This window comes from Plecotus auritus, assembly GCF_963455305.1.
Source record: "Plecotus auritus genome assembly, chromosome: 7".
In the NCBI taxonomy this organism is placed as follows: Eukaryota; Metazoa; Chordata; class Mammalia; order Chiroptera; family Vespertilionidae; genus Plecotus; species Plecotus auritus.
Genome location: NC_137774.1, coordinates 40416783 through 40443289, shown reverse-complemented (window position 1 = coordinate 40443289; position 26507 = coordinate 40416783). Strand labels below are relative to the sequence as shown.

The following is a 26507-nucleotide window of genomic DNA, read 5'->3' as shown; positions in this document are numbered from 1 at the left end:
GAACCCCCAGCCTTTTTGGTGTACAGTATGATGCTCCAACCAACTGAGCCACCTGGCCAGGGCTCCCTGTCTCTTTTTATATCTAGTAACTTTTAATTGTATACTGGGCACTGTAAATAATATGTTGTAGAGACTTATCATTGGGCTTTTGTTCTAGTTGGCAGTTCAGTTACTCATGAATCACCTTGAATTTTTGTAGGGTTAGATATAAGGACACTTCAAGGCATTTTCCAATTCCATAAATCTTGTGGGACTGAGCATCCAAACTTCCCACTGAGGAGCTTGTAAGGGCTTGGTTTTAGCTTTGTTGGGTGGGTCTTGGGTAGACCTTACACTATAGGTCATGTAGAGTAAGTCGGGCATTTCTGGTATTTTAGCTTAATTCTCAGAGTAGAGAAAGGGTGTGAGGAGGTCTCTCCACTCTGGCTGGGCTGGACCTCTGCTATCCCTTAGTACTGCTCAGCTTCTAGCGTCCCTGTCCCACTTTCACCCTCATTGTGGTAAGACCAGTGCAGTCTCACCCTGTGCAATCACAACTCAGCTCTAAGCCAAGGACTATGGACCTCCACACCCAAGTTCCCTTCTTCCTCTTTGCCTATACCCTGTCCCACAGATTCTAGCTGCTTCAGCTCAGAGGCACTGCCCTGCTCTGCTTGGACTCCAACTCACTGTACCACAGTCAGAGAACTTGTCCCTAAGCAAAATATCATGGTAATCATGGGGCTCACCTTGTGACTTTCATTTCTCTCAGTAGTCAGTTTTTCACTTCTGTTGTCCAATGCATGACTGAAAACATAAGGTATGCTGCATATATTTTGTCCAGTTTTATGGTTGTTTACAACAGGATGTCTGGCTCAGACTAGACACAATCAGAACTGGAAGTGGAAATCTATATTATCAAGAGACTTACTTTTGGAAAACTACTTAAGGGCTTCATCAGTTTTCCCAAGGGCCTCCTGCAATCCTGTAATTTCCCCATGAGTCTCATTGGAAGCACTCCCTGTGTCATTTCATAATACTTGATGATCTTGTCTTCAATTTTTTTAAAAGTATAGTTTATTAATTTCAGAGAGGAAGGGAGAAGGAGAGAGAGAGATAGAAACATCCATGATGAGAGGGAGTCATTGATCGGCTGCCTCCTGCATGTCCCACACTGGGGATTGAGCCCACAACCCAAGCATATGCCCTGACTGTGGATCGAACCATGACCTCCTGGTTCATAGGTCGATGCTCAACCATTGAGCTACGCCGGCCAGGCTTTCGTCACAGAGGCAGGGAAGAAAAGTGGTCAGTAACTGAGCTAGGGTGAGCACATGAGGGGGTCTTGGCATCAGGACTGTGGGAAGTGGGCACTGGAAAACCCATATCTCCTTTGAGGGCCCTGGAGCTGGAGCTGGGCCAAGCAGTCCCTGAGGCAGGGTCTCCCTACCACCTAGTCAGCCAGAAGATGGTGTCTCAGTGAGCATCTGGCCTATCTCCCAATAATGCTCTCTTGCTTCTATCCCTGGGTTCCCCAAGGGATTACCTTTCAGCGATTGGTGCTTAGTGTCAAACTGGGGTTCAGAGACAGGCCAGTGGCAGCCCGTGGGCCTGAGGGAAACACCAGGACCTGAAGTATTAAGCTGGAGTAGTCACAAAAGGCCCAGCCTCTGATGCTGTTGAAATGTGGCCAGTGTTGGACTCCAGCAGAAGGACCTGAATTGTGGTCTGGGGGTGGGAGTTGTGGCCACCAGAGGGCTTGGCTGACCAGGGCTCTGGCAAGTGGAAGGAGTGCACACACAGCTTTCTCGCCTGCCTGTCATTTCTCTGAGGTGGCGGAGCTGGAGGAGGCTATGAGGGTGGGTCCTCTTCGGGAGCTTCCTGGAATTACAGGCCACATGTGGATCCCGGTGCGAGGCCCAGTGTCGCCATGGTTCCCTTGGCATTGTTCCCAATCTGCCATGGCCAGGTGGAGCTTCGACCCAAACCTTGATTCTATACCTGACCTGGTGTGGAGCAGGGTATGGGGCAGACCCCAGCATTGCTCTGTGGAGATCTGCTTTCTCTCCCACGTGGGCAGGAAGGAGATGGAGGCAAGAGAGATAAGCAGCGGACACTCATGAAGCAAGTCAGGGTGGGGCGGAGGGAGCGAATTTAAGGAGCTGCCAGAGTGGATGAGGCCCCTTGAACAGCTGAGGCAAGAGGAACTGGCTCCGATTTGGGTGCCTCAGGAAGCACCGGCATGCCTGGGCCCCCTTTTATCTGGAGGTTGGTAATAATTGGTTTATTATTGTTTTGCTGCATCCAAGGCAATAATGATGCTTTACCCTCTAGTTTCAGGGAGAAACTGGAAAAACTTTGCCCTGGTCCCCCTCTTAAGAGATGCAAGCACTCGAGAAAGGCAGCCTGCTCAGCACGAGGAGGTCCATTTGAGGCACTTTGCAGGGTCCCTCAAGCCAGAAGATGCGGAGGTCTTCAAGGATCCTGCTGTTTTAGGGGAAAAGTGAGGGGCCCCACAGAGGGCTCTCAACACTGAGCCTTAGGATAGCACACAGTCGCTGGGGTGTGTGTGGGGAACACCTGTGCCCTCTCAGCAGCCTGGCTCCTCTGCGCCTGCCCAGGCACCTTCCTCGGCTGCACTGGTGAGCTGTGAGAAGCGCTGCTGGGTGCGTGGGAAGAGAGACCCATCCAACCCTCCCCATCCCCAAGTGGATCTCCTAACAGGAAAGGATCTTGCTTTCAAGGTTTTACTGACTTTGTTAAACATCACGCGTGATAAACCTCTTGGACATATGTGGTGCCCTGTTTTCTTTGATTTTGTGTTACTGGGAGTAAAAGTCCATGAAGCCCAGAAAAACACCTTTTAGAGCAAAATGCTTCCCTTGGTGTAAAATGCTGTCTCTGCATTGTGCTTACTATCTCCCCCTGTCCTGAGTGGTCTGGGGTAATGTCATTTACTCTTCCTCAGAGAAGGTGGGGAAGGCTGGTCCCATTCCCAGCTCTGCCAGAATCAGGTTTCTTTCAGAGTGACTTCATCTTGCTATGAGACATCCCAGTTCCAAACCTATTAGCTCTATTGCTGTTCAAATGAAAGTGAAGAACCACGTCCCAATGCCATGTGGCAAGATTTTTTTAATGATCTTCCATTTGTAGAGATCTTAACCCTGCCTCCTGCAGTGGTACATGCTTCTGCCTCCACCCCTCCTGTCATCCATCAAATCAATAAACATATATCAAGTGTGAACTTTATGCCGGTCATCGGCTCTGTGCAGTTTGTGTGTGTATGTGCGTGCATGCGCATGTGTATGTGTGTGTTCTCTGTGTGCATGTGTTTACCTCATAGGGCTGGGAGCCCCCGTGACCCTTTCATTATTACCCGTGGGGGAGGGCACTCCTCACGCATACAACTACCATGCGCAGCAAACCATGGGCTGTGGGCCAAATCCAGCCTGCCAGCCGTTTTTGTAAACACACTATCATGGGGACACAGCATGTCCATTCACTTCTGTACTGTCGATGGTGGCTTCCAATGCAGGATGGAGCAGTTGCAACAGAGACCAACGAGGCTGCAAAACCTGAAATAGTCACCTTCTGGTCCTTTGCATGAAAGTGTGCTGACTCCTGCTTTTACGAAACAGAACTCAGCAAACAGTGATCCAGAGGAGCGGCCCCAGTCGGTGGGGTGGTAGTAATGTCTGTGGGGTGTGGGATGAGCTGCCCAGGCATGGAATTGTTGGATGTCAGTTCATGAAAACAGGGCTGGCGTCAGCTGAGGCTGGGGCTTCAGCGCCTGTGAGAGAGGTATCTGGAGGAAACAATGGGATTCCTTTACCACGTTCTCCAGCGTCATATCTGTCTCCACACATGAGGCCTGACAGAGGTGCATGAGGGCTGCTGGCAAGGTGTGAAGTGAGCCGTGGCCAGGCCATGGCAAATGGACATAGAGGAGGAATACTGGTGACCAGCACGTATTGAGTGTTTATACAAAGAGCATTAGTCTTCAAGCTTCCTAACAGCCTCTGAAAAGCTATCATTTTATAGGTGAGAACAACGAGGCTGGGACAGTTAGTAAAATTACACACCCAGTAAACAGCATTGCCTGGGTCTGAGCCCGGGCCACCTGACTCCAAAGCTCAGAACCGAACTGCGGAGCTGGGCTGCCAGGCAGGGCAGGAATTGGGGGTGGGGGGGGGCGGTGCCAGCCACGTGAGGGCTTCTCACTTCCTGTTGTGGGCCTGGGACCCTCTGCTTCACCTGTAGGTCTTCCTCAGAAAAAAATGTCGTGTAGATGTGAGCTATCCACACATTTTTGCAAATTGGATCAACTTTTTTTAAAATATATTTTTATTGATTTCAGAGAGGAAAGGAGAGGGAGAGAAAGAGAAACATCAATGATGAGAGAGAATCATTGATCGGCTGCCTCCTGCAGGTCCCCTACTGGGGGGGATAGAGCCCGAAACCCAGGCATATGTCCTTGACCAGAATCGAACCTGAGACCCTTCAGTTCACAGGCCAACGTTCTATCCACTGAGCCAAACCAGCTAGGGCCGGATCAACTTTTGAACTGACTTGTGGGTGCTCTTTTATAAAATGAAGGCTCCCAACCTTTGGCTGTGAAGCTGGGCGGTTTGTGGAGGACACACCTGCATCTAGCCTTTTTTTTTTTTTTTTTAATCTGTTGCTGTCTCTTTTATAATTAAAAAATGTTTTCAATTACACTTTACATTCAGTATTATTCTATGTTAGTTTCAGGTGTATAGCATAATGGTTAGACAACCATATACTTACAGTGATCCCCCCAGTATTTCCAGTACCCACCTGGCACCATACATAGTTATTGCAATATCATTGACTCTGCTCCCTAAGCTGTACTTTACATCCTCATGACCAGGGGTGGGTAAACTTTTTGACTCGAGGGCCACAATGGGTTCTTAAACTGGACCGGAGGGCCGGAACAAAAGCATGGATGGAGTGTTTGTGTGAACTAATATAAATTCAAAGTAAAGGAGCGGAGGGGAGAGCAAGAGAACTCTCGGCTCTTTCGGCTCCGCGGGACAGATAGAACAGCCGAACGGGCCAGATCTGGCCCGCGGGCCGTAGTTTGCCCACGGCTGCTCATGACTATTCTGTAACCACCACTCTGTACTTCTCAATCCCTTCACCCTTTTCACCCAGTCTTCCAACCTCCCTCTTCTCTGGCAACCACCAGTCTGTTCTCTGCATCTGTAGTCTATTTCTGTTTTGTTTGTTCCTGTCGCTGTCTCTTTATCTCTCTGTCCCCACGTGCCCCCCTCCATCACTTGGAGGCAGGATGAGCCACAACGCAGAATCAGCGATAGGGAGACTGCCCAGCTCAGCTCAGGACAGCTGGGGCTGCCAGGACGCTGACCACCGTGGAGTGGGCCCAAGGCTGTCGATGGAGCTCTGCCTGGTCTCTTCCTTAGGCACCAAGTGGGGTGTTTCCTAGAGTGGGTGTTTCCTAGAGTGGGTCAGCCCTCCCTGGCTGCACCCACCCACAGAAACCTCTTCTCTCATTTCTCCCTCTTTGGGGGGATCTTGTGGACCTGCCTGGGGCCTGATGTCTGCAAGACAGGAGGTGCGGGGAGAGAGGGAGGGGCATCTGGTGTGTCATCTGTCTGTGGGGCATTTAAATTCCACAGCAGACAGACATGGTGCAGACATACACCGCTGACTGAGGCTTCCGCTCTGATCTCAGCCTGGAGAGGAGGAGGTGGGCACGGGGGGTGTTGGCAGATGTCTAGGGCCGTCTGAAGTCCAGGTCCCCGGTTGCGGGGGAGCAGGACTGGGTCAGGAATATGCAGAAGTGGCCCTTTTCCTCTCGCAGCCTGCCTCCCACCCCGGCCTCTGGCCCCATGTCCCCTGATGTTTCGCTCCACAGGCACAGCCAGTTTGAAAGGTCCCTCCTGGGACGTATCTCATTAGGCTCTGCTTGAAAATTCACCATCAGAGAGGGAGCACAGGCCACTGATGAAGGGTGCGCACAGCATGGCTCACGGCTGCACCAAGGAATGAGGAGCTGGATTGTGGGGGCAGCTTGTTACTCCCCCTCCCCCCTAAGGCTCCCTGGTTCCCAGGTGCTGGGCTGCTGTGAATGAGCATTCAAGGGCACCCACATGGCAATGGAGGCAGAGTGGGCAAAACACGCTTCTGCGGGCGGTCCAGGCTTGGTAGAAAGAGGCAGGACTCCAGGCTCCACAGTCCTGCTGCTGGGCTGCGTGGGCCCCTAACACAGGTCAGGATTCCCGCTGGGCAGGCAGCAGCTGGCGTTTAGATGGGCAGAGGCACTGCCTTAGGTATGAGATGCTGGCTCAGCCCAGCTGGTCAGTTCCCTGCCAGGCCACATTGGTGATAGCATCCCCAGCACAGCCCTTTGTGCCAGGGGCCAGGGCTGACCTGGTGGCCTGGGGTCACTCCGTGGGCTGCAGCCGGACTCGGCAGAGCATCTCTGACACCCCACCGAGTTCAAATGTCGCCCAAGCTCGTCACTACTCAAACGTCTGTGGTCTCCGGCCTCTGAGTCCCTGCTCCTGTGGCTCTCCCTGTGGAGACTGTCCTCCCTCCTTCCACACCCAACCCAAACGCCCCCTCTCTCCTGAACCCACCTCCTGCCTCCCCATCAGAGGGACTTCATTCCTCCTTGGTGCCCGAGTCCTTTTGTCCTTACAACCTGCCGGATGGGGTTAGGGCTCCACATTCCTGGAGGGAGACCACCTTCTCCATTTCTGAATCCCACCCTGGCCCCTGGCTTCCCAGCCTTGCCTGTCCCCCTGGGCTGTCGCTGTGTGTGGGATTAAATGGGATTGAGTGTAGACAGCCCAAGGGCTGGAGCTGCTGGCTCCATGTGCTTGAGGTGGGCAGGGAGGCAGGGGGCGGCTGGCTCTGACTCTGGCTGGGACCTGGGACGTGGCCCCTGCTCCCGCACCCAGCAGAGCGGGTTCGCCTCACTCCTTGCTGAGCGCAGTGCATGCCTTTTGGGTGGGAGACGGGGCCTTCTTAACCAGTTCCAGCCTGGCCTTTGAGAAATGTGCTGACACCAGGCAAAACATAAACACTGAAATTTGGTGACAGCCTTGCCCCCAGGGTTCTCAGGCAGACAGAAGCCGGCCAGGAGGGGTGAGGGACTCAGTCAGGAGGGGCAATTAACTGAGTAATAGAGGGAGGACGAGGCTTGGTCCAAGATGGGGCTTTCATGTGGAATTCCAGGCGGTGATGAGGTTTTGAATTGTGTGCATGGGAATCCGAGACTCCGTTGATTTAAACAACAAAAGCAGCCCCTGCATCACGCACACCAGAGGCCTGCTGGCCCCAAGCCAGGTTTTCTGCGCCTTCCTGGGCACAGGGCCTGCTGTCCCATGTCAGAAGCTTGACCCCGCCTCCTGCCCCTCTCCAGGCTGGGGGTGTGTGGCGATGAGGTATCAAGGGGAAGTCCCTGCTGCATCAGTCACCAGTGCTATCCCTGTCACCAGAGACTTCCTGCTCCATCCCAGTTCCATCTTGCCTGTGGGAACAGGTGTGTAATTCCTGAGAGACATGGGGACAGGCAGGGCCAGCCAGCCTTGCTCCGCCCCCTTCACAGCTGCGGCCAGAGTCTTCCCTGATGCTCTGGTCTTGGAGGCCGGTGTCCAGGCGGTTGCTGGGAGAATGAATCAGCATGACAAAAACAATAATAGCTAATAGCTGTCACCATTTATTGAGTTCTTTCTGTTCTCTTTGGGCCTTGGTTTTTGTGGTCTCCCATTTAATCCCCACAGGAACTCAGTGACTTGGGAAGGTGGTTTATTATGCACATTTCACAGGCGAGGAAACTGAGGCTGAGGAGAATGACTTGTCCGGTCATACAATAAGAAATGGGTGAGGTGGCCTGACACCAAGGTCTGTGGTGCATAACTTCTGGTGGGACCACTGAATGGGGACTTCTGTCTCTCACGGGACCTGGTTCAAGACTTTGAAGGACTGATACCAAGTCTTGGGGCTGGCCGCCTTGAGGTCACTCAGTCCATCCCTCAGCTGTGGCCTCACCTGGAGGGGCCAGGACCAAGCACGACTGTGCATTAGGCCCTCCCACCAGCAGAGTCTCTGACTCCTCACAGCATCCTTGGGAAGTAGGCGGTATGGTTCCTATTTCTCTGATGGGGAAATGGAGGCTCATGTTGGGAAGAGTCGGGACCAGAACTTTGGCCTTGACACCTGCTGCCTCCTCGCCTTCTCCTGGGTCAGGGTGAGGCTGCCATGTGGGCGTGGAGGTGACTCAGGCATGGCACGTGGGCGGGCGGGCACTGCAGCTGTGGCTATGTGGGTGTGGCCTGCCTGGCGCCAAGGGCAGGTGGCCCAGCCAGTTCTGCCTCTGAAGCCTCATTCCAGCCATCTCTCTACCTGTGATGAGAGCCTCCTGCCGCCTCAGCCACTGCCCCACCGGGGGGCCTTGGGCCCCGGACATGCGGTGATCTCAGAGCAAGGGCAGCCACCGCCACCCGACCTCACCAGGTGAGTGGCCACACAGGCAGCCAGTGCCCTTCAAAGCCCGGGGGAGTCCAGGGGGAGCCCAGCGAGAGGACCTAAGGGGTCCTCTGGGCCATGTCTACCCTTTGTTGCTAGGCCTCAGGGGAGTGTTGGAGGGAGTGTGAGCCTCTAGCAGGGGAAACAAAACTGGACTCGAGCTGAGCTTTTGGCCATGGGAGTGTGCCAAGAGCACAGGGTCTGATGGAGCCAGGATCCTTTCCCTGAGGGCCGGGGTTCTGGGGTGGGAGAACCCTCACAGCTCCCAGGGCCAAGATGAGGCGCCTGTCTTTCTAGCAGGCCCAGGGATGTGGCTCTGTGGGCAGGAGTGGTGGGACTTCAGGATCGGGGAAAAGGCTCTGAGCTGAGAGGGACAGGGCCCAAGCATTCATTCCACAGGTGCTGGGCCAGAGGCGTGGGGCTCCCTGTGCCTGTGGACAGTGTAGGGGCTGGGGAGGCACAACCTCCTACTTCCCAGGTGGAAGTCTGATCCAGAGAGAGGGATGCTGTGGCATCGAGAGAGTCTGGCTGGTGAGAACTCAGGGCCACCTGGGTGACTCAGGGAGCTAATTACAGCTGCCGATGTCCCAGTCCAGAGTTTTCCCGAACCACTTTGCCTAGCTGCCCAGTGCTCCCCACACCCATGGGCGGGCCCAGGGCAGAGAGGATGGAGCAGGCAGCTGCATGCATAGAGATACAGGGTCCTTGGGGACCATTCAGCGCATTTCTCAGAGTAGAAAACAGAGGCTCAGGAGGTGTGAGAAACAGGCCTTTCATCCCTCTTCTTTACTCTTGGCCTTCACTTCCGTGCATCTGGCTGCTTACAATGGTCTCTCAATGGGCCGCTGCACCTGGTTGGCCTTGAGGTGCTTCCTCAGAGCTCCCTGCCCCGAGGTGCCCACACTCTGGGCCAAAGGCATCCTGTGAGTGACTCCTCCTCTCCCCAGGGTGCTCACCTTTAGTGTGTGTGTAGGGGACTGTGACATTTGTAAACCGCACTTCAGTCTGATGACAGCCTGCCCCAGACACCTCCTCCAGGAAGCTTTCTTCTTTGGGGCAGGATCACCAGTGGCCCCAGTTCCACTCCACTCAACGGGGCTCTTACAGAAATCTATCCCTCACCCCCATCTCCCTGACTCCGAGGGAGTTCCCCCAGTGCTGCTCTAACTGAGAATGGCCCCCTTTAACTACAGAGTCACCTACTGTCCACACAACCCTTTCCCATGGCCAGCCCACCCTTCCCATCCTGATGGTCCCCACAGCAGCGTCTCCTAGCCTGCTCTCACTAAGGTGGCTGTCTCCTATGTAACCTGGGCCTTCCCATGTCCTCCGCTGCCCTGGGGACCTGCCACAGCACCGGACTGGCGTCCAGGTCCTCACAACTTGGCCCATCCTGCTCCCAAGCCTCTTGCTGTCGGGGCTTCCCATGAACAACCACACCAGCTCCTTACCACTCGCTTGACTTTTTGACCCCTGGTCTTGGCTCAGGCTGTCCCATCTGCTTGGATTGCCCTTCCTCTAGTCTCCTTAGAAGATGTATCGGTCCCTCTTTCCAGCATCTCCCTCCCACCAGCATGCACTCCAGCCACACTGAGTGTCAAAAAGCAGGTCTGGATGGAGAGGCTGCCTCCTCAGTTGCTTCCTCCAGGCAAACAGATAGACACGAAGCTGGTTGCACTGTGCTTTGTGTGGGTAAGAGAGAGATGGTCAGTGTGTTAGCTACAGAGACCACCAGGGTGCTGAGAAATCCAGAAACCAGTGGGGCTGAAGCTGTGTCATTAGGAGCATAGTGTCTAGAGCAAAGGAGGTGACAAGTCCTATTCTATCACAGAGAGCTCTGAACACAAAATCCGAGATGAACATTGAGAAAACAGCACTTGGTCTGGCTGGTGTTCTCAGTGGTTAGAGCATTGGCTTGCAGACCAAAGGGTCTCGGGTTCGATTTCCTGTCAGGGCATGTACCTGTGTTGCAGATTTGATCCCCAGCCTCGGTTGGGGCATGAGCTGGAGGCAACCAGTAGATGTGTCTCTCACATCTCTCTCTCTCTCTCTCTCTCTCTCTCTCTCTCTCTCTCTCTCTCTCCTCCCCCTCCCTCCCTTCCTTCCGCTCTGTCTAAAAAAATCAATGGAAAAACATCTTCAGGTGAGGATTAACAAACAGACAAACACACACACAAACAAGAGAAAGCAGAGCTTATTCTCAGCAATCCACCCGGAGATTGGCGGGGCTGGACATGAGCAGGGGTGCTGGAGCAGAGAGCAGGGAGCGGGGGAAGCTTCAGGGACAGTCTCCCTGTCCCTGAGAGGGGTTGGTGGCCTGGGAAGGGAGAGAGTGAGGTCCCCATCCTAGGGGTATAAGCAGGGGCTCCAGGGGGTCTGAAGTCCCCTGAAGCTCCTCCATGCCCCTGAGTCAACCTGAGCATCTGTGCTGTGATTGTGTTCTAGCCATGAATGCCCACCCCAAAGAGATGGTGCCCCTCATGGGCAGGAAAGCCACCGTCACCAGTGGGAACCAAGTCGTCCTACAGGAGAAGAGGCCAGCGGAGATCACGCCCACTAAGAAGAGGTAGGACGGGCAGGCTGGGGCCTGGGTGCTGTGCGGGAGTCCTGGTGCTCACTCTCAGGGAGCCCTTGCCTGGACCGGACTGGAGAGGTTCAGCCTCATCTGCGGTGGCCTGGTGCCCAACTATGTATAACCGGGTGGGCGGGGAAACCATATTGTAGACTCAGGGGGCCGAGTCAGGAAGGTCAGTGTGACTGGAATCATCAGGGAGGTGCCAGGGGCCACTGAGGCCGGAACCTTTAGGAAGACTCCTGGGGAAGGTAAGGGATTGCTGGAGCCATCTGGAGACAAGGAGCAAAAGGTGAGTGGACATTACAGGGGGTAGGGACCCCATACTGGGTACTATTTTCATGCACATCCATTGTGTGCCCAGCCAGGTCAGTCACCGTAACTCCACCTATGTAATGGGGACACCAGCAATGGCACCAACTCATAGGATGATGGTTAATTGGGATCGTGCCATCCAAGTACTCAGCATGGTACCTGGCCCGCAGTCAGTGTCCAGCACATGTTGACATTGATAGTATTTTTGTAACCTTGAGATTTATCGTCATCGTCATCATTGTCATCATCACTACACAGGGCCCTTGGGAACTGGGCAGGGCTAGGATGTTTTGACCACTTCCCAGTTGGGAACATGGAGCAGGAAAAGTATTTCTCTAGGGTCACACCTGGCCCCTGAGCTGCCTCCACTGTTGTCCCCCAACCCTCTCGGCCTATTTGGTGCCCCTCAAGCCTGAATGCTCCTCCTCCACCCCAGCTGTGCTTCCCCTGGCCCTCGGGTGGGCCCACTGGTCTAGGCTGGCCCATTTGCCTTGCCTCCTCTGCCCCTGTCCCTGGCCCACTCTTGGCCAGAGGTGAGCTTGGTGCTTTCCCTTACATTGGTTTGAGTAATAATCACTGAGGTCTTCTATGTATCAGGTCTGGGGCAGGGACCAGTGAGGAGAACCATGTGGTTGAAGTCCTGGATGGGTCGGGGAGTTTGAGGAGATGAGTTCCACTGGGGCTGGGTCTTGGTGGTCAGTTAAGGAGAGTGGACAAAACTGAGTGGGGAGCCATAGAGGGTTTTGTGTGAAAGAAAGAGCATGGTGAAATTTGCATTTTGGAAAGGATACTCTGGGTGATCTGCATGGATGACAGATTGGAGGAGAGACTGTTGGGAAGTCCAGGTCGTGAAGTTTGAGCCTGGGTGGTTAGGGGTAGAGAAAAGGGGACCAATCAGAGAGGCATTATGATCATGGGGTCCACGGGATCAACTATGGAAGGGGATGGAGAATGAGGAACAAAAGACATCCCCTTCTTCTGATGGGGGGACCTGGAGGGATGATGGGACCATCTCTGACATCAGCATGTCAGAGGAGAAGGAGCAAGGTTAGCAGGAATAAGCCAAGTTTAGGTGTGAAATGTTGGCTGAGAGGTGGCCATGGAACCTCCAGATGGAAGCTCCATCCCAGAGCACAGGAGAGAAAATTCCGAGATCAGACATGGAGATCAGACAGGTCTCAGTAGGACCATGGGACGGCTTGGATCTTGGTGGGCTTGTCTGAGTAAGAGCAGAGAGATCCTTGAGCCAAGGCCCCAACCACCACCCTCCTGTCTCTCTTCCCCTCCCCCTCCCTCTCATGTTCCCAGGGGAGGTTTGAGTCTCAGGGAAGGATTGAGGACAGGTTTTCAGGAAAATCCCAGGTTCTTCCAGGAGTCAAGCTGTGATTTTTGAGCCCATGCCTGTTCATGAACTTAACTCTAGGCTCCACTCTGCCTATGGCCTTAATCAGCCAAGGGCCTGGGTATGGGATGTGACCTTTTTTCTCAGGAAGTGGTGGCCCTTTCTTCTTCTAGAAGGCCTTTTGAGAGCCTTTATGTGTGCCTGCTTCTCCCAAGACCCTGAAAATGTGGGCATCTCCCTCAGGACTGAGTATAGAGCTCCTCAGGTCTAGAAAGAAAAAGAAAAGAAAAATTATATGTAAATAAAGATGGCAATTGTGACCACTAAGGAAATATGAACTAAGTGATGGAATTGAAGGCATCAAGAAATCTAGATTGGGGAGAGATTTTTTCCTGAACCATCACCCACTCCTGTGAGTAACTGGCACGGTAACCATCTTACTGGGCAAGGTGATGCCCAGGGACAGCGGTGAGGCTGATAAAGGCTGTGGAGGAGTTGGCCTCCTGGCGCTCAGAGCACTTGGGCATTTATTGGGACAAAGCAGGGAGACAGGATCCTCCCTAGCCCTGGGGCTGCTTGAGCGAGTAGCTCTTTGCCTTCAAAGAGACAGAAATGCAGGAGAAATAATGCAGAGCTGTCTGCTCACCTGTGTTAACAACATCCAGGTGGTGCCCTTTGGTCTGGGCCAGTGGTTGGCAAACTCATTAGTCAACAGAGCCAAATATCAACAGTACAATGATGGAAATTTCTTTTGAGAGCCAAATTTTTTAAACTTAAACTTCTTCTAATGCCACTTCTTCAAAATAGACTTGCCCAGGCTGTGGTATTTTGTGGAAGAGCCATACTCAAGGGGCCAAAGAGCCGCATGTGGCTCGCGAGCCACGGTTTGCCGACCACGGGTCTGGGCCAAAGGTAGGAATAAGCAAGCAGCATCTGCTGCAGGTCAGGAGCCAGGATGTCACAAGACCTTGCCATCTGCTCGTGATGGAGGGTAAGAGGTGGCATGTGTGGTGGCAAGTAGGATGGGCATGGGACAGGCCTTCATGTTCCAGCAGCTCCCTGCCCCAGGAGTTAGATCCTTGTCCACTGTTGGGTCCTCTCCACCCTGGCTCTTACCACTCTCCTTCCAAGCCCTTAAAACTTCCTTTCTCAGGAACTCTTACCATTTTCAGCAGCATGGATGGACCTGGAGAGCATTATGCTAAGTGAAATAAGCCAGTCAGTGAAAGACCACATGATCTCACTCATTTATGGATCATAAAGAACATTATAAACTGATGAACAAAAATAGATACTGGGGCAGAAAAGCATCGAACAGATGGTCAAACTATAGTGGGAAGGCTGGGGAGGGTTGGGGGCAGGAGGTAAGAGATCAACCAAAGGAGTTGTATGCATGCATATAAGCATAACAAATGGATGCAAGACACTGGGCGGGGCAGGGGGGGGCGGTGAGGGCATGTACGGGGGGGGAGCGGGGGGGGGGGGAAGGGAAGGGGAGGCCAGGGGAAGGTCAATGGGGGAAAAAAAGGAGACACATGTACTACTATTTGTAATACTTTAAATAATAAAATACAATTTAAAAATTCAAAAAAAAAAAAAAAAAAAAAAAAGACTTCCTTTCTCAGACACAGCCCCTACCTCCCTTCCAGGTGCTTCTCTCATGCTGCTCATTCTGCTTCCAGGGCTTTTCCCAAACCACAGGTCCATTTCAAGATCCTGCCCAAATCTCACCCAACAGATCACAGAACCTTCCCCATCCCTGTCCTCAACTGGGAGGACCTTCTCCTCCCCTGAGCTCCTATAGTCTCTCTGAACAGATAGTACAGTTAGTTATTAGGACAATGTCTTAGCTCTGGTTGAGATCTCTGAGGTCAGGGCCTCTTCAGAGGTCATCTATTCCCTCCCTGCCCCCAGGTTTCCTATACAGAGCATACTCATAGTTATGGAGTAAGTGGGTGAGTCAGTGAAGGAGCAGGCAGGACGAGAGGAGTGGGAGTGGGTGGGTTGATGAGTAAGCAGCCTGGTGGCTCAGCACAGTCCCTCAGCATCAGTGAGAACACTTCACGGTGAGATGAGGACACACTTGGGCCCTCAGTCTCCAGGCCTGGAGTGGATAGATACTTTCATGATTTGATTTTCTGGACCATTCTTAAGACCCTTGTGGGCTCTTGGAGGAGGCTCTGAGAAGGAGGAGGAGTGGAAGAGGCAAAGGACCCCTCCTCAACTTCTTGTGCAAAACTGGGACTGAGAGGTGAGGACTTTGGGCAAATGAGAGCCCAGTGGGAGCCACTTGAGGGATGCAACCTTCAAACAGCATTTGCAGTGTAAGGTTGTGTTGGTCTGTTTGCTTATTAGTCTAGTTCACCAGTCTCTCTATCTACTCACATATTTATGCACCTAACTAAATCCTCAGCCTTCCTTCCTTCCTTCCTTCCTTCCTTCCTTCCTTCCTTCCTTCCTTCCTTCCTTCCTTCCTTCCTTCTCCCTCCCTTCCTCCTCTTCCCTCCTTTCCTTCTTTTCTTCCTTTTTAACTTTCTTCCTTCCTTTCTTCCCTCCTTTCCTTTTTCTTCCTTCCTTCCTTCCTTCCTTCCTTCCTTCTTTCCTTCCTTCCTTCTCCCTCCCTTCCTCCTCTTCCCTCCTTTCCTTCTTCTTTTCTTCCTTTTTAACTTCCTTCCTTTCTTTCTTCCCTCCTTTCCTTTTCCTTCCTTCCTTCCTTCCTTCCTTCCTTCCTTCCTTCCCTTTCATCCATTCATGAATTCATCATCTATCCATCTATTCATCCATCCACTCATCTGTCCATCTATCCCACCACCCATTCTTCTTTTTATTCATTTATCTTTCACTCATTGCCTATCCGTCTCCCTGTTCATCCATTTAGTTTCTTCTGAGTGTCAGGACCAGTGTTGGGTTCTGGTGAATCAAGGATAAAACAACTGTAGTTTCTGCATTGAGAAACTTGGAGTTGAAGGACAGTGCATTGTGCAGTGGTTCTCAACCTTCCTAATGCCGTGACCCTTTAATACAGTTCCTCATGTTGTGGTGACCCCCAACCATAAAATTATTTTCGTTGCTAATTCATAACTGTAATTTTGCTACTGTTAATGAATAGTAATGTAAATATCTGTGTTTTCCGATGGTCTTAGGCGCGGCATTATTAAAGGGTTGCGGCATTAGAAAGGTTGAGAACCACTGGTCTAGAGCAAGAAAAGCAATGGCTGCCTGGCTGGTGTTGCCCAGTGGTTAAGTGTTGACCCATGAACCAAGAGGTCACCAGTTTGATTCCTAGTCAGGGTACATGTCTGGGTTGCGGGCCTGATCCCTGGTGGGAGGCTTGCAGGAGGCAGCCAATTGATGTTTCTCTCCCATCAATGTATCTATCTCTTTATCCCTCTTCCCTCCTTTCTAAAAGTCAATTAAAAAAGAAAAGAAAAGCAATGGCCTCATTGTGCTATGCCCTGGTCTGATCATTGGGGCCAGTTTTGGCCAACCCACTAGAACAGTAACTCTGTGAAGAGAGAGATTTTGCACAAGTGTTCACCACTATATCCCTAGTCCCTAGAACAGTGCCTGGCACATTGTAGGTGCTCAATAAATATTTGTTGAGTAAATGTACTACTGAAGATCCCAGACAGGTAGGGATAGCTTTGGGGTGGCTATTGTGGGGGCACTGCAGGAGGCAGGGGAATGGTGGCTGGATTCAATGACCTCTGATGCCCATTTAATCTGGACAGTCCATAAGTGATTATCCCAGCGCTCCCCTGCTCCAGAATCCAAGCCCTGGGGGTCATCTGACCCCAGCCATTCTCTACCCAGGTGAGGACACTTGGCCCTGCGATGGCAAGAGACCACCTGGGGTCACATAGGAGGCAGAGGCAGAGGCAGAGGCAGAGGCAGAGGCAGAGGCAGAGGCAGAGGCAGAGGCAGAGGCAGAGGCAGAGGCAGATACTTTGTGGAAAGTATCTATCCACAGAGGCAGAGCCTTAGGATCCCAGCCAGGGGTTTACTCCTTCCTTTGTCTTCTCTTTTGGAAGAAGGATCTGATTTTAGGGCAGGTAAGAAAGTTTCTCTTGGTGGGCAGGAGACAGGAAGGTGAGGGCCAATGTATCAGCCGACACTGTCCCCACCCCACTTATGCCCATTTCTGGATTAGTTGAGCCTTCCAGGCTTGTCTGTGGCTGGAGGAGAGGAGCGGAGAGGGATTCCCCAGGCTAGGCCTGCATCTCCCTCCTCCCTGCCCCACCCCAGGGGTAGCTGTGTTGGGTGGCCTCCCTCTGCAGCTAATTCCTGGAGCTGGTTTGGCGGGAAGCAGACCCGGAGGGCTGAGAGGAGAGCAAAGCAGCATGGAGAGTGGCATGAGCCGGAGGCTGGACATGAGGAGTCAGGTTCTCTGACTAACTTGGTTTTTATGCTCAGGGGTGACTGTGGATGAGTGGCTTCTCCATACTGGGCCTTGGTTCCCCCTTCTGTAGAATGGGGCCACCATCCCTCCTCTGCTCTCTTCCCTTGAACTTGAAATGACTGGGACTGTACTTTGGGAGCTCTTCTGTGGTCTTGGGTATTGATCCTCTAGGCCTGGGAGGGAGGCAGGCAGCAAAGATGCTTAGGAGAGAGGCCAGCTGGTCAGGAGACCCAGTCCAGGCCAGGTCATGGAGCCAGGTCACAGCCAGCACTTACACTGCAGCGGCCATGGGTGGGGGTATCGCTGCCACCAAGGTCATCCTCAGCCTGATCCTCACCATCCTGGTTGTCACGAGAAGGCGTGTCTCTGAGTGTGTGATTGTGGGTTCTGAGAGCATGCGTGTCTGCATTTGTGGGTGTGTCTGAAGGCAGGCCCCTCTCTCACCCCCCCCACCTTTCCTCACCTCCACTTCCAAAGTGCTTTCCTGAGTTTTCCTTCCTGACAAGGATTCCCAGCATGAGACATGATAGAAGGGAGTGGAGTGTGGGGGTGGGGACTGTACCTGAGCAGCCAGTGTAACTCTGAGAAAGGCCGCTGTAGATCTCAGGGTCTTGGGACTTCTCTGGAAGGTTCAGCTTCAGACCTGAGGTGGGAGGGGCAATGGGGGGTGGGGGGTGGGGATGGAGGAATTAGCTCCCATTGGCATGTTCCCCATCCCTGCTGAGTCCTTTGTACCTGGAGGCAGCTGCAGACAGGAAAACCCCCCTTAGGTGGTAGGCCACCCCAGCAGAGACCACTGGATTCACCCAGCCAGTATTTCTAGTGAGAAGTCACCCAGAGCAGCTTTGAATCCAGGCTCTGCCACCTACCTGCTGTGTGACCTCTGAGCCTCCACATGCCCACCTATGAAACGTTGGTGAGAAGGACAGTACCCACCTCTCGGGGCTGCTGTGAGGGTTAAGCAAGACCACGTGGCCCAGAGTCCAGCATGGAGCTGGTGGAATGGGTGGCACCCTTGGCAGCAGGGTTGCAGAACACGCAGGGGGAAGGCCCTGCCCCCGCTCTAATGGCCTTGCTTGGTTGTCCCCCTAGCGCACACTTCTTCCTGGAGATAGAAGGGTTTGAGCCCAACCCCACGGTCGCCAAGACCTCTCCCCCCATCTTCTCCAAGCCGATGGATTCCAACATCCGGCAGTGGTGAGTACCACCTGCTTCCCAGCCCCCTGCCCCGCTTGCCCTCAGCTCCAGAGGATGGTAGTGACTGGCCCTGGGCCACATGACCGGGCTGGTTGTGGCATGCTAACATGGTTCATTTTTAAAGTCATCCCCTTTTCTTCTCTTCCCTCTCCCCTCCAGCCTCTCTGGCAACTGTGATGACATGGACTCCCCACAATCTCCTCAGGATGATGTGACAGAGACCCCATCCAATCCCAACAGTCCCAGGTGAGCCTGCCCTTCCCCTCCTCCCAGTGCCCACCAGGCAGTTACTGGGAGGACAGGCACTGGAACCCTGAAGAAAAGAGAAAGAAGCCGCCATTCTTGGGGGCTGGGACAAATGTCTGGGCCCATGGCTGTGATGTGTAGGAAATTTATTGGGGGAGGGGAGTGTTACATTTGATAAGCTGTAAAAGTAATATCCATCCATTACAGTAGGCAGCACAGTGGTAACTTAATGCAATACCATGTATGTAAATTTAAAATGCATGGTCTGCTTATTGCCTGGAGGATGGTGGTGAAACACCAAACAAGTGTACATTTTGCAAGAACACATACAAACAAAGGATACACGTCAACACATTGCCATGGTTGCCTATTTGGCATCTGGGGCAGGGAGGGATAGATAAAAACATTCCAACAACACAAAGTATGAAAATGAAATTTTCCTTCCCCTTATCCCATACTTTCAAGGTAATTACATGTATCATTGCTACTCATTTCTATGTGTATCCAAATATGCCTTTTGATAAATGTGGTTGCATTTGGATTTGAGGGGGAGACTGCGTAGGATGCCTTGGATCCCAGGGGCCTGGGGTGCGAATGGAGGGGCTATTAGGCACTGTGACAGGCACGCGGAGATGTTGGGGGTGCAGTGTCCTGCAGGCACAGCAGCTCTGGTGGGAAACGAGGAGAGGGTAGGGTTGGGGGTGCATGTGTGGTGAGTTGGAAAATTTTTCTGTCTTCAGTGCAAACCTGGCTAAAGAAGAGCAGAGGCGGAAAAAGAAGAGGCTGAAGAAGTGCCTCTTTGCGGCTGTGTCCGAGGGCTGCGTGGAGGAGCTGGTGGAGTTGCTGGTGGAGCTGCAGGAGCTTTGCAAGAGGCGCCGCAACCTGGACGTGCCTGGTCAGTGCCAGGCCCTGGCAGAGGGTGCGGTGCTGGGGTCCCTGCTTGGCTCCTGCTGTCCACCTTCCCTCCCACCGACCTGTGGGACTGGTGTGTGAGGAGACTTGAGTGATGGGTTAGGGACTTTGTACCTGACTCTGAGGGCAATGGGGAGCCATGGAGAGGCTTAGACAGGTGAGGGTCGTGGTCTGGCTACTGCCTGGAGGATGGGGGTGAAGCTGGAGGAGGCTGCTGTCCAGGTAGAGTTAGGACCCCAGTGGAGGCTGAGGGAGGGGAACAGCGTTCAGGCAGCGACACTGGCAGGACTCAAGGACGTGGGCAGTAAGGGAGGGGAAGAAGTTGGGCGGTGCCATTGGTGACTTGGTGGATGTTGGAGCCCAAGCTGTCTAGGGGACTAGGGGAGTAGCAGTTTAGGGCGAGTCGTTGAGCTCTATTTGTAGGCTACCAGGAGGGTGCAGGCTGCAGACTTCAGGGTGTCTGTCTACTTCCAGACAGTGGGAAGCCCTGCGTGAGATTGCCTCCTACCAGGGAGAGGGTGAAGAAGCCAAAGAGTGAAAGCTGAGGCTCTCCTGGGCCTCTGGGAAGGAAGAGCCAGCAAAGGAGCTGGAGAGTGGGGTGTGTAGGCTCAGGGAGGCCAGCAGGGACCATGCACAAGGTCTTGAGGTCTGAGGCTGCAGCTCCCATAGCCTGGACTCCCCTCCTCTGGGCCCCTCCTGCAGCTCCACCCTGTGATCTTGCCTGCAGACTTCCTCATGCACAAACTGACTGCCTCAGACACAGGGAAGACCTGCCTGATGAAGGCCTTGCTGAACATCAACCCCAACACCAAGGAGATCGTGCGGATCCTGCTCACCTTTGCCGATGAGAACGACATTCTGGACAGGTTCATCAACGCCGAGTACACCGAGGAGGCCTACAAAGGTACCTGCCTGGGGGAGGGGTGTGTACAGTGGGTGACGGCCAGGCCACACAGATCATTGAAAGCCCAAAGCACATAGCGTGGCACTTGGCTCTCCTCTCTTCCTTCCTTCATTTGGCAAATAATTTTGAGCACCAACCACATGCCAGGCATTGTTTTTGGCACCGGGGTGCCGTGGAGAACACGACAGATGAAGGCCCTGGCTCTAAAGAAGGTAATTTTATATGGAAAATGCTTTGAAAATAAAATGAAAGAAGTCCATGTGACCCAAAGTAACTGGGGATGGGCAGCTTTAGGGTGGATGGTCAGAGGTGACCTTTGACCTGAGGTCTGTCTGATGAGAAGGATCCAGAACAAGGCAAGGGCACTGGCTTGAGATAGGAAGGAACTAAGTACATTTGAGTGATGGAGAAAGAAAGCTAGAGATGAGGTTAGAGAGCTGGGCAGGGCCAACACATGGCAACTATTAGTATCATCACTGTCATTATTATCAACGGCCCCATTTGGGTCTCAATTTTGTGGCTTCTCTCTCAGGTGGACCAGGGAGGAGCCAGGAGACCCCCTGGGATAGTGTTTCCCTGCCCAGGAAATATGTTGTGAATAATCAGTAAGGTGGATCCTCATTTGAAAATTTGGAGTCAATAAATATCCCATTAGGATCTAATGAGATGCTTGTGGCAAAAACGTTGGGCTCAAGGATTACTGATGCTGCCTTAATGACAGGCCAGGGGCACGAAACGTCTCAGCTTTTTGCAGGTGGGAATCTAGGTTGGGCCCTTACCTTTTCTCATGGGATAAAGTCATTTCATTTTTATTTATTTATTTAAACTCGGCAGAGTTTCATAAGAGGTTTTTGTTATATAAAAAAAGAAGTCAAGGATTATGAAAAGCTAAAAGCTACCAATTGGAAGAGAGGAAAGTCGGGGAATATTGTTGCAACTGAGTGCAGAACTGCACATTGAGTTCCCTGCTAGCCAAAGCAAAGAGAGAAACGGGACGAGCTACATAATGTTTCAGCCTGTCGCTAGGGAGTTGATACTAGCTCTGTAGCCAAGGAGGGCTAGGCCAGTGCCTCAAGCTTCTCTGTCCTGACCCGTCTCTCTTTTCAGGCCCCTTCTCACCCCTCTTTTCTTCTTGTCAGTCTTGGAGGGACTTAGACTCCTATTTCTAGCAGCATGTTCTCCTTGAAGGCAGGAATGGAATTTGTCTTCCCCATAGTGGATCCTTCGATGCCCTTGGGGCCTCACATAATAGGTCCTTAATAAATATGTTTTGAATGAGTGAATAAATGAAGATTAGTGTCTCTATTAGGGCTTTGCTGTCCTGGCTGCAAATCCTACCCCTCTCCTTTCTCAGCCTCCCTTTGTCCTTTTCTTCTTTCATGAATCTATATGTCTTGCTGGTGGGTTAGTGGGGGGGCTGTGGGCACCCAGTCTTTCTCTGCATGGTGGGAAGAACCATTTATCCCTGTCTTCCCAGACATAACCCTCTCCCCCACTCCTCCTCCTGATGGTATCTGCTGATACCTTCCTTTCCCTGTTCTAGGCACTGCTTGCACCAGGGACCACAAGAGTAGCACTTTTCCTTACCTTGGGCAATCAACTGACCTTTCTGAGCCTCAGTTTCCCCACCTGGCATTGGCTGATATTTCCTCTCTATACTGCTAAGAGGGTACAATGACAACTTTTAAAATATTATTTTTAGCATTTTATCAGAGGCCTTCGATCAGACCGTCAAACCTCAGAGGGAAGGTAGAGGAGGGTGGGGGTAAGGGGTAGAGATCAACAAAAGAACTTGTATGCATGCATATTAGCCTAACCAATGGACACAGACACCGGGGGTGGGGGGTGGTGAGGGTATGAGTGGGGTGGGGGGGGGGCAGTGGGGCAATAAGGACACATATGTAACACCTTAATCAATAAAGAAAAAAGGGACTAATTTAAAAAAAAACCAATTTAATTAAAATTTTTATTGAAAAATTTAAACATACATTTGAAATATTGGCATAATGAACCTCTAGATATTCATCATTGAGATTCAGCATAACAATTTATTTTTAACTACATAAATAGTATATGAATATAATTTCATTGTAAAATATTCGAATATTTTAATTAAGTTAAAGAGGAACGCTTCGCTTGTTTCTCACTCTCCTCTCCAGAGATGATTACTATGGGGTATATGCTTTGAGGACTTTCCTAGGTTTTTGACATATGTGTGTATGTGCACATAGAAATAGATAGCTTTATTTATTCATTTATCTAGAGGCCCGATGCACGAAATTTGTGCAAGAGTAGGCCTTCCTTCCCCTGGCTGCCAGCACCGGCTTCCCTCTGGCACCCAGGACCCAGGCTTCACTCGCAGTCCCGGCTTCATCTGGAAGGTCGTCTGGAAGGATGTCTGGTCTAATTAGCATATTATGCTTTTACTAGAGGCCCGGTGCATGAAATTCGTGCACGGGGGAAGAGGGTGTCCCTCAGCCCAGCCTGCACCCTCTCCAATCTGGGACCCCTTGAGGGATGTCCGACTGCCCGTTTAAGCCCGATCCCTGTAGGATCGGACCTAAACTGGCAGTCGGACATCCCTCTCACAATCAAGGACTGCTGGCTCCCAACTGCTCGCCTGCCTGCCTTCCTGATTGCCCCTAACCACTTCTGCCTGCCTTCCTGATTGCCCCTAACCGCTTCTGCCTGCCAGCCTGATCACCCCCTAACCACTCCTCTGACAGCCTAATTGATGCCTAACTGCTCCCCTGCCAGCCTGTTTTCCCCTAACTGCCCTCACCTGCAGGCCTGGTCCCCCTAACTGCCCTCCCCTGCAGGCCTGGGTCCCTCCCAACTGCCTTTCCCTGAAGGCCTGGTCACCCCTAACTGCCCTCCTCTGCCAGCTTGGTCACCCCCAACTGCCCTCCCTTGCAGGCCTGGTCCCTTCCAACTGCCCTCCCCTGCTGGCCTGATCACCCACAACTGCCCTCCCTTGCAGACCTGGTCCCTCCCAACTGCCCTCCCTTGCTGGCCATTCTGTGGTGGCCATCTTGTGTCCACATGGGGGCAAACATCTTTGACCACATGGGGGCAGCCATATTGTGTGTTGGAGTGATGGTCAATCTGCATATTACTCTTTTATTAGATAGGATAGAGGCCTGGTGCACAGGTGGGGGCCAGCTGGTTTGCCCTGAAGGGTGTCCTGGATCAGGGTGGGGGTTCCCTTGGGGTGTGGGGCAGCCTGGGCAAGGGGCCTGTGGTGGTTTGCAGGCCGGCCACGCCCCCCAGTGACCCAAGCAGAGGCACTGGTATCTGGGGTTTATTTATCTTCTATAATTGAAACTTTGTAGCCTGGAGTGGAGCCAAGCCTTCTGCTTGCTCTGTGGTGGCAGCCATTTTTTTTGGGATTTATGTATCTTCTATAATTGAAACTTTGTAGCCTTAAGCGGAGGCCTGGGCCAGCCAGGGTGTGTGGAAAGCTTGGCTTCCTCCATCACTGGGGGCAACCCTAGCCTCCTGCTCTTTCCAGCTCCGTGGCTGCCACCATTTCTGTTTGGACTTATGTATCTTCTATCATTGAAACTTTGTAGCCTTGAGTGGAGGCCTAGGCCGGCAAGGGCAGGCGGAAAGCTTGGCTTCCTCCATTGCCAGGGAAACCCAAGCCTCCCTCCTGCTCTCCGTGGCCGTAGCCATCTTGGTTGGGTTTATTTGCATATTCGCTCCTGATTGGCTGGTGGGTGTGGCTGGTGGGCATGGCTTCTGGTGTAGCGGAGTGATGGTTAATTTGCATATTACTCTTTTATTAGATAAGATTATTATAGACTAGAGGCCCGGTGCATGAGAGTCTTGCACTTGAGATGGGGGTCCCTCAGCCTGGCCTGTGAAAGGCCTGTGCCCTCTCACAGTCCAGGAGCCCTCAGGGGATTTCTGACTGACAGCTTAGGTCTGCTCCCCGCAGTTGGACATCCTTAGTGCTACTGAGAGGTGGGAGAGGCTCCCACCACTACCACTACTGCTGCTGTGCTTACCAGCCATCAGCCCGGTTTGTGGCTGAGCGGCACTCCCCCTGTAGGAGCGCACTGACCACCAGGGGACAGCTCCTGCGTTGAGTGTCTGCCCTCCGGTGGTCAGTGTTCATCATAGTGATCGGTCGTTCCACTGTTCGGTTGATTTGCATATTAGCCTTTTATTATATAGGACTAGAGGCCCCGGTGCATGAAATTCATGCACAGGGGTGTGTGTCCCTCAGCCCAGCCTGCACCCTCTCCAATCTGGGACCCCTCGAGGGATGTCCGACTGCCTGTTTAAACGGGCAGTCGGACATCCCTCTCACAATCCAGGACTGCTGGCTCCCAACTGCCCGCCTGCCTGCCTTCCTGATTGGCCCTAACTGCTTCTGCCTGCCAGCCTGATCACCCCCTAACCACTCCCCTGCTAGCCTGATTGATGCCTAACTGCTCCCCTGCCAGCCTGTTTTCCCCTAACTGCCCTCCCCTGCAGGCCTGGTCCCCCTAACTGCCCTCCCCTGCAGGCCTGGTCCTGCCCAACTGCTCTCCCCTGCAGGCCTGGGTCCCTCCCAATTGCCCTTCCCTGCAGGCCCAGTTGCCCCCAACTTCCCTCCTCTGCCAGTCTGGTCACCCCTAACTGCCCTCCCCTGCTGGCCTGATCACCCACAACTGCCCTCCCTTGCAGGCCTGGTCCCTCCCAACTGCCCTCCCCTGCTGGCCTGATCACCCACAACTGCCCTCCCTTGCAGGCCTGGTCCCTCCCAACTGCCCTCTCCTGCTGGCCATGTTGTGGCGGCCATCTTGTGTCCACATGGGGGCAAACATCTTTGACCACATGGGGGCAGCCATCTTGTGTGTTGGAGTGCTGGTCAATCTGCATATTACTCTTTTATTAGATAGGATTATATAGGATAGAGAAGTATTGTACTGTTCTACAACTTACTCTTTTGCAGATTAACTATACATCTTAGACACCATCTCATGTCAGAATATTAAAGTCAGCCTCCTCTTTACCTGCTTAGTCTGAGTATAACTGTACTGTGGCTAATTTCACCGTTTTCCCCTGGACAGACATCCAGGTCGTTTCCAATATTTTGTATGACAACGTCTTGATGCACAATCTTGTCTATGACCTTGTGCACAGTGTACATGTGTTTTAGGGAAAGACTTTGAATTGGCCTTTCTGGGTCCAGAGGCATGCACATTTAAAATTAGAATGGTTATTGCCCTGGCTAGTGTGGCTCAATTGATTGGGTGTCATCCCAATCAATTGAAAGATTGCTGGTTCGATTCCTAGTCAGGGCACATGCTTGAGTTTTGGGCTCGATCCCTGGTAAAGGGCATGCAGGAGGTAGCCAATCTATGGTTTGCTCTCACACTGATGTCTCTCTCTCTCTCCCTCTCCCTAAAAATAAAAAATAAAAAAAAATTAGAATGCTTGACAAATTTGCCACCAAGAAATATTACTTTACTCTCCCCTCACAAAAGAGTACAAAGGTACTCCTTTCCCCTATTCTTCACTAATCCTTTTTTTTGAAGTCTTTAATTCATTAGGTTCAAATGTAATTCATTTGGTTCAAATTTTCATTTTCCTGATTACCAGTGATTCTGAATATCTTTCAGTTTCTTTATTGGCGATGTGTATTTTCTTCTCTGAGGGCTTCTTAATATTATTTTCTTGTTTCTTTTAGGTTGTTTGTCTTTTTATTGATTTGTAGGGCTCTTAATATATTACGGACTTTAAAAAATACATTGTCTATTTTATATGTCTCAAATATTTTCCCTGGCCTACCAATTGCCTTTTAACTTTCTTTAAAGATGTCTTTCAAAATACAGAAATACTTTTTTTAAAATAAATCTTTATTCAGATTATTGCAATTGTTTCTCCTTTTTCCCCCCATAGCTCCCCTCCACCCGGTTCCCACCCCACCTTCTGCCCTTACCTCCCCCCCACTGTCCTCATCCATAGGTGTATGATTTTTGTCCAGTCTCTTCCTGAACCCCCCCATATCCCTTTCCCCCTGAGAATTATCAGTCCACTCCCTTTCTATGCCCCTGATTCTATTATATTCACCAGATTATTCTGTTCCTCAGGTTTTTAATTCACTTGATTTTTAGGTTCACTTGTTGATAAA

The 26507-nt window shown here is 52.1% G+C and overlaps 2 protein-coding genes across 3 annotated transcripts in view; both read left to right on the top strand.

Moving 5' to 3' along the window:
* TRPV1 (transient receptor potential cation channel subfamily V member 1) overlaps nucleotides 1–2486 on the top strand; it is a gene marked incomplete at its 3' end in the record, with an annotated part of 23530 nt that extends 21044 nt beyond the window's left edge. Inside the window, exon 15 of the mRNA XM_080680067.1 lies at nucleotides 2314–2486. Within this exon, the coding sequence (XP_080536193.1) occupies nucleotides 2314–2486 (173 nt within the window). The remainder of the gene's footprint in view (nucleotides 1–2313) is intronic.
* Nucleotides 2487–10943: 8457 nt separating this feature from the next.
* The window catches only part of TRPV3 (transient receptor potential cation channel subfamily V member 3), a gene marked incomplete at both ends in the record, with an annotated part of 34915 nt that continues 19351 nt past the window's right edge, over nucleotides 10944–26507 (top strand). For both annotated transcript variants that reach the window (XM_080679251.1, XM_080679250.1), the window contains 5 exons: nucleotides 10944–11062; nucleotides 18217–18321; nucleotides 18481–18567; nucleotides 19308–19462; nucleotides 20207–20383. In XM_080679251.1, the coding sequence (XP_080535377.1) occupies nucleotides 10944–11062; nucleotides 18217–18321; nucleotides 18481–18567; nucleotides 19308–19462; nucleotides 20207–20383 (643 nt within the window). The remainder of the gene's footprint in view (nucleotides 11063–18216; nucleotides 18322–18480; nucleotides 18568–19307; nucleotides 19463–20206; nucleotides 20384–26507) is intronic.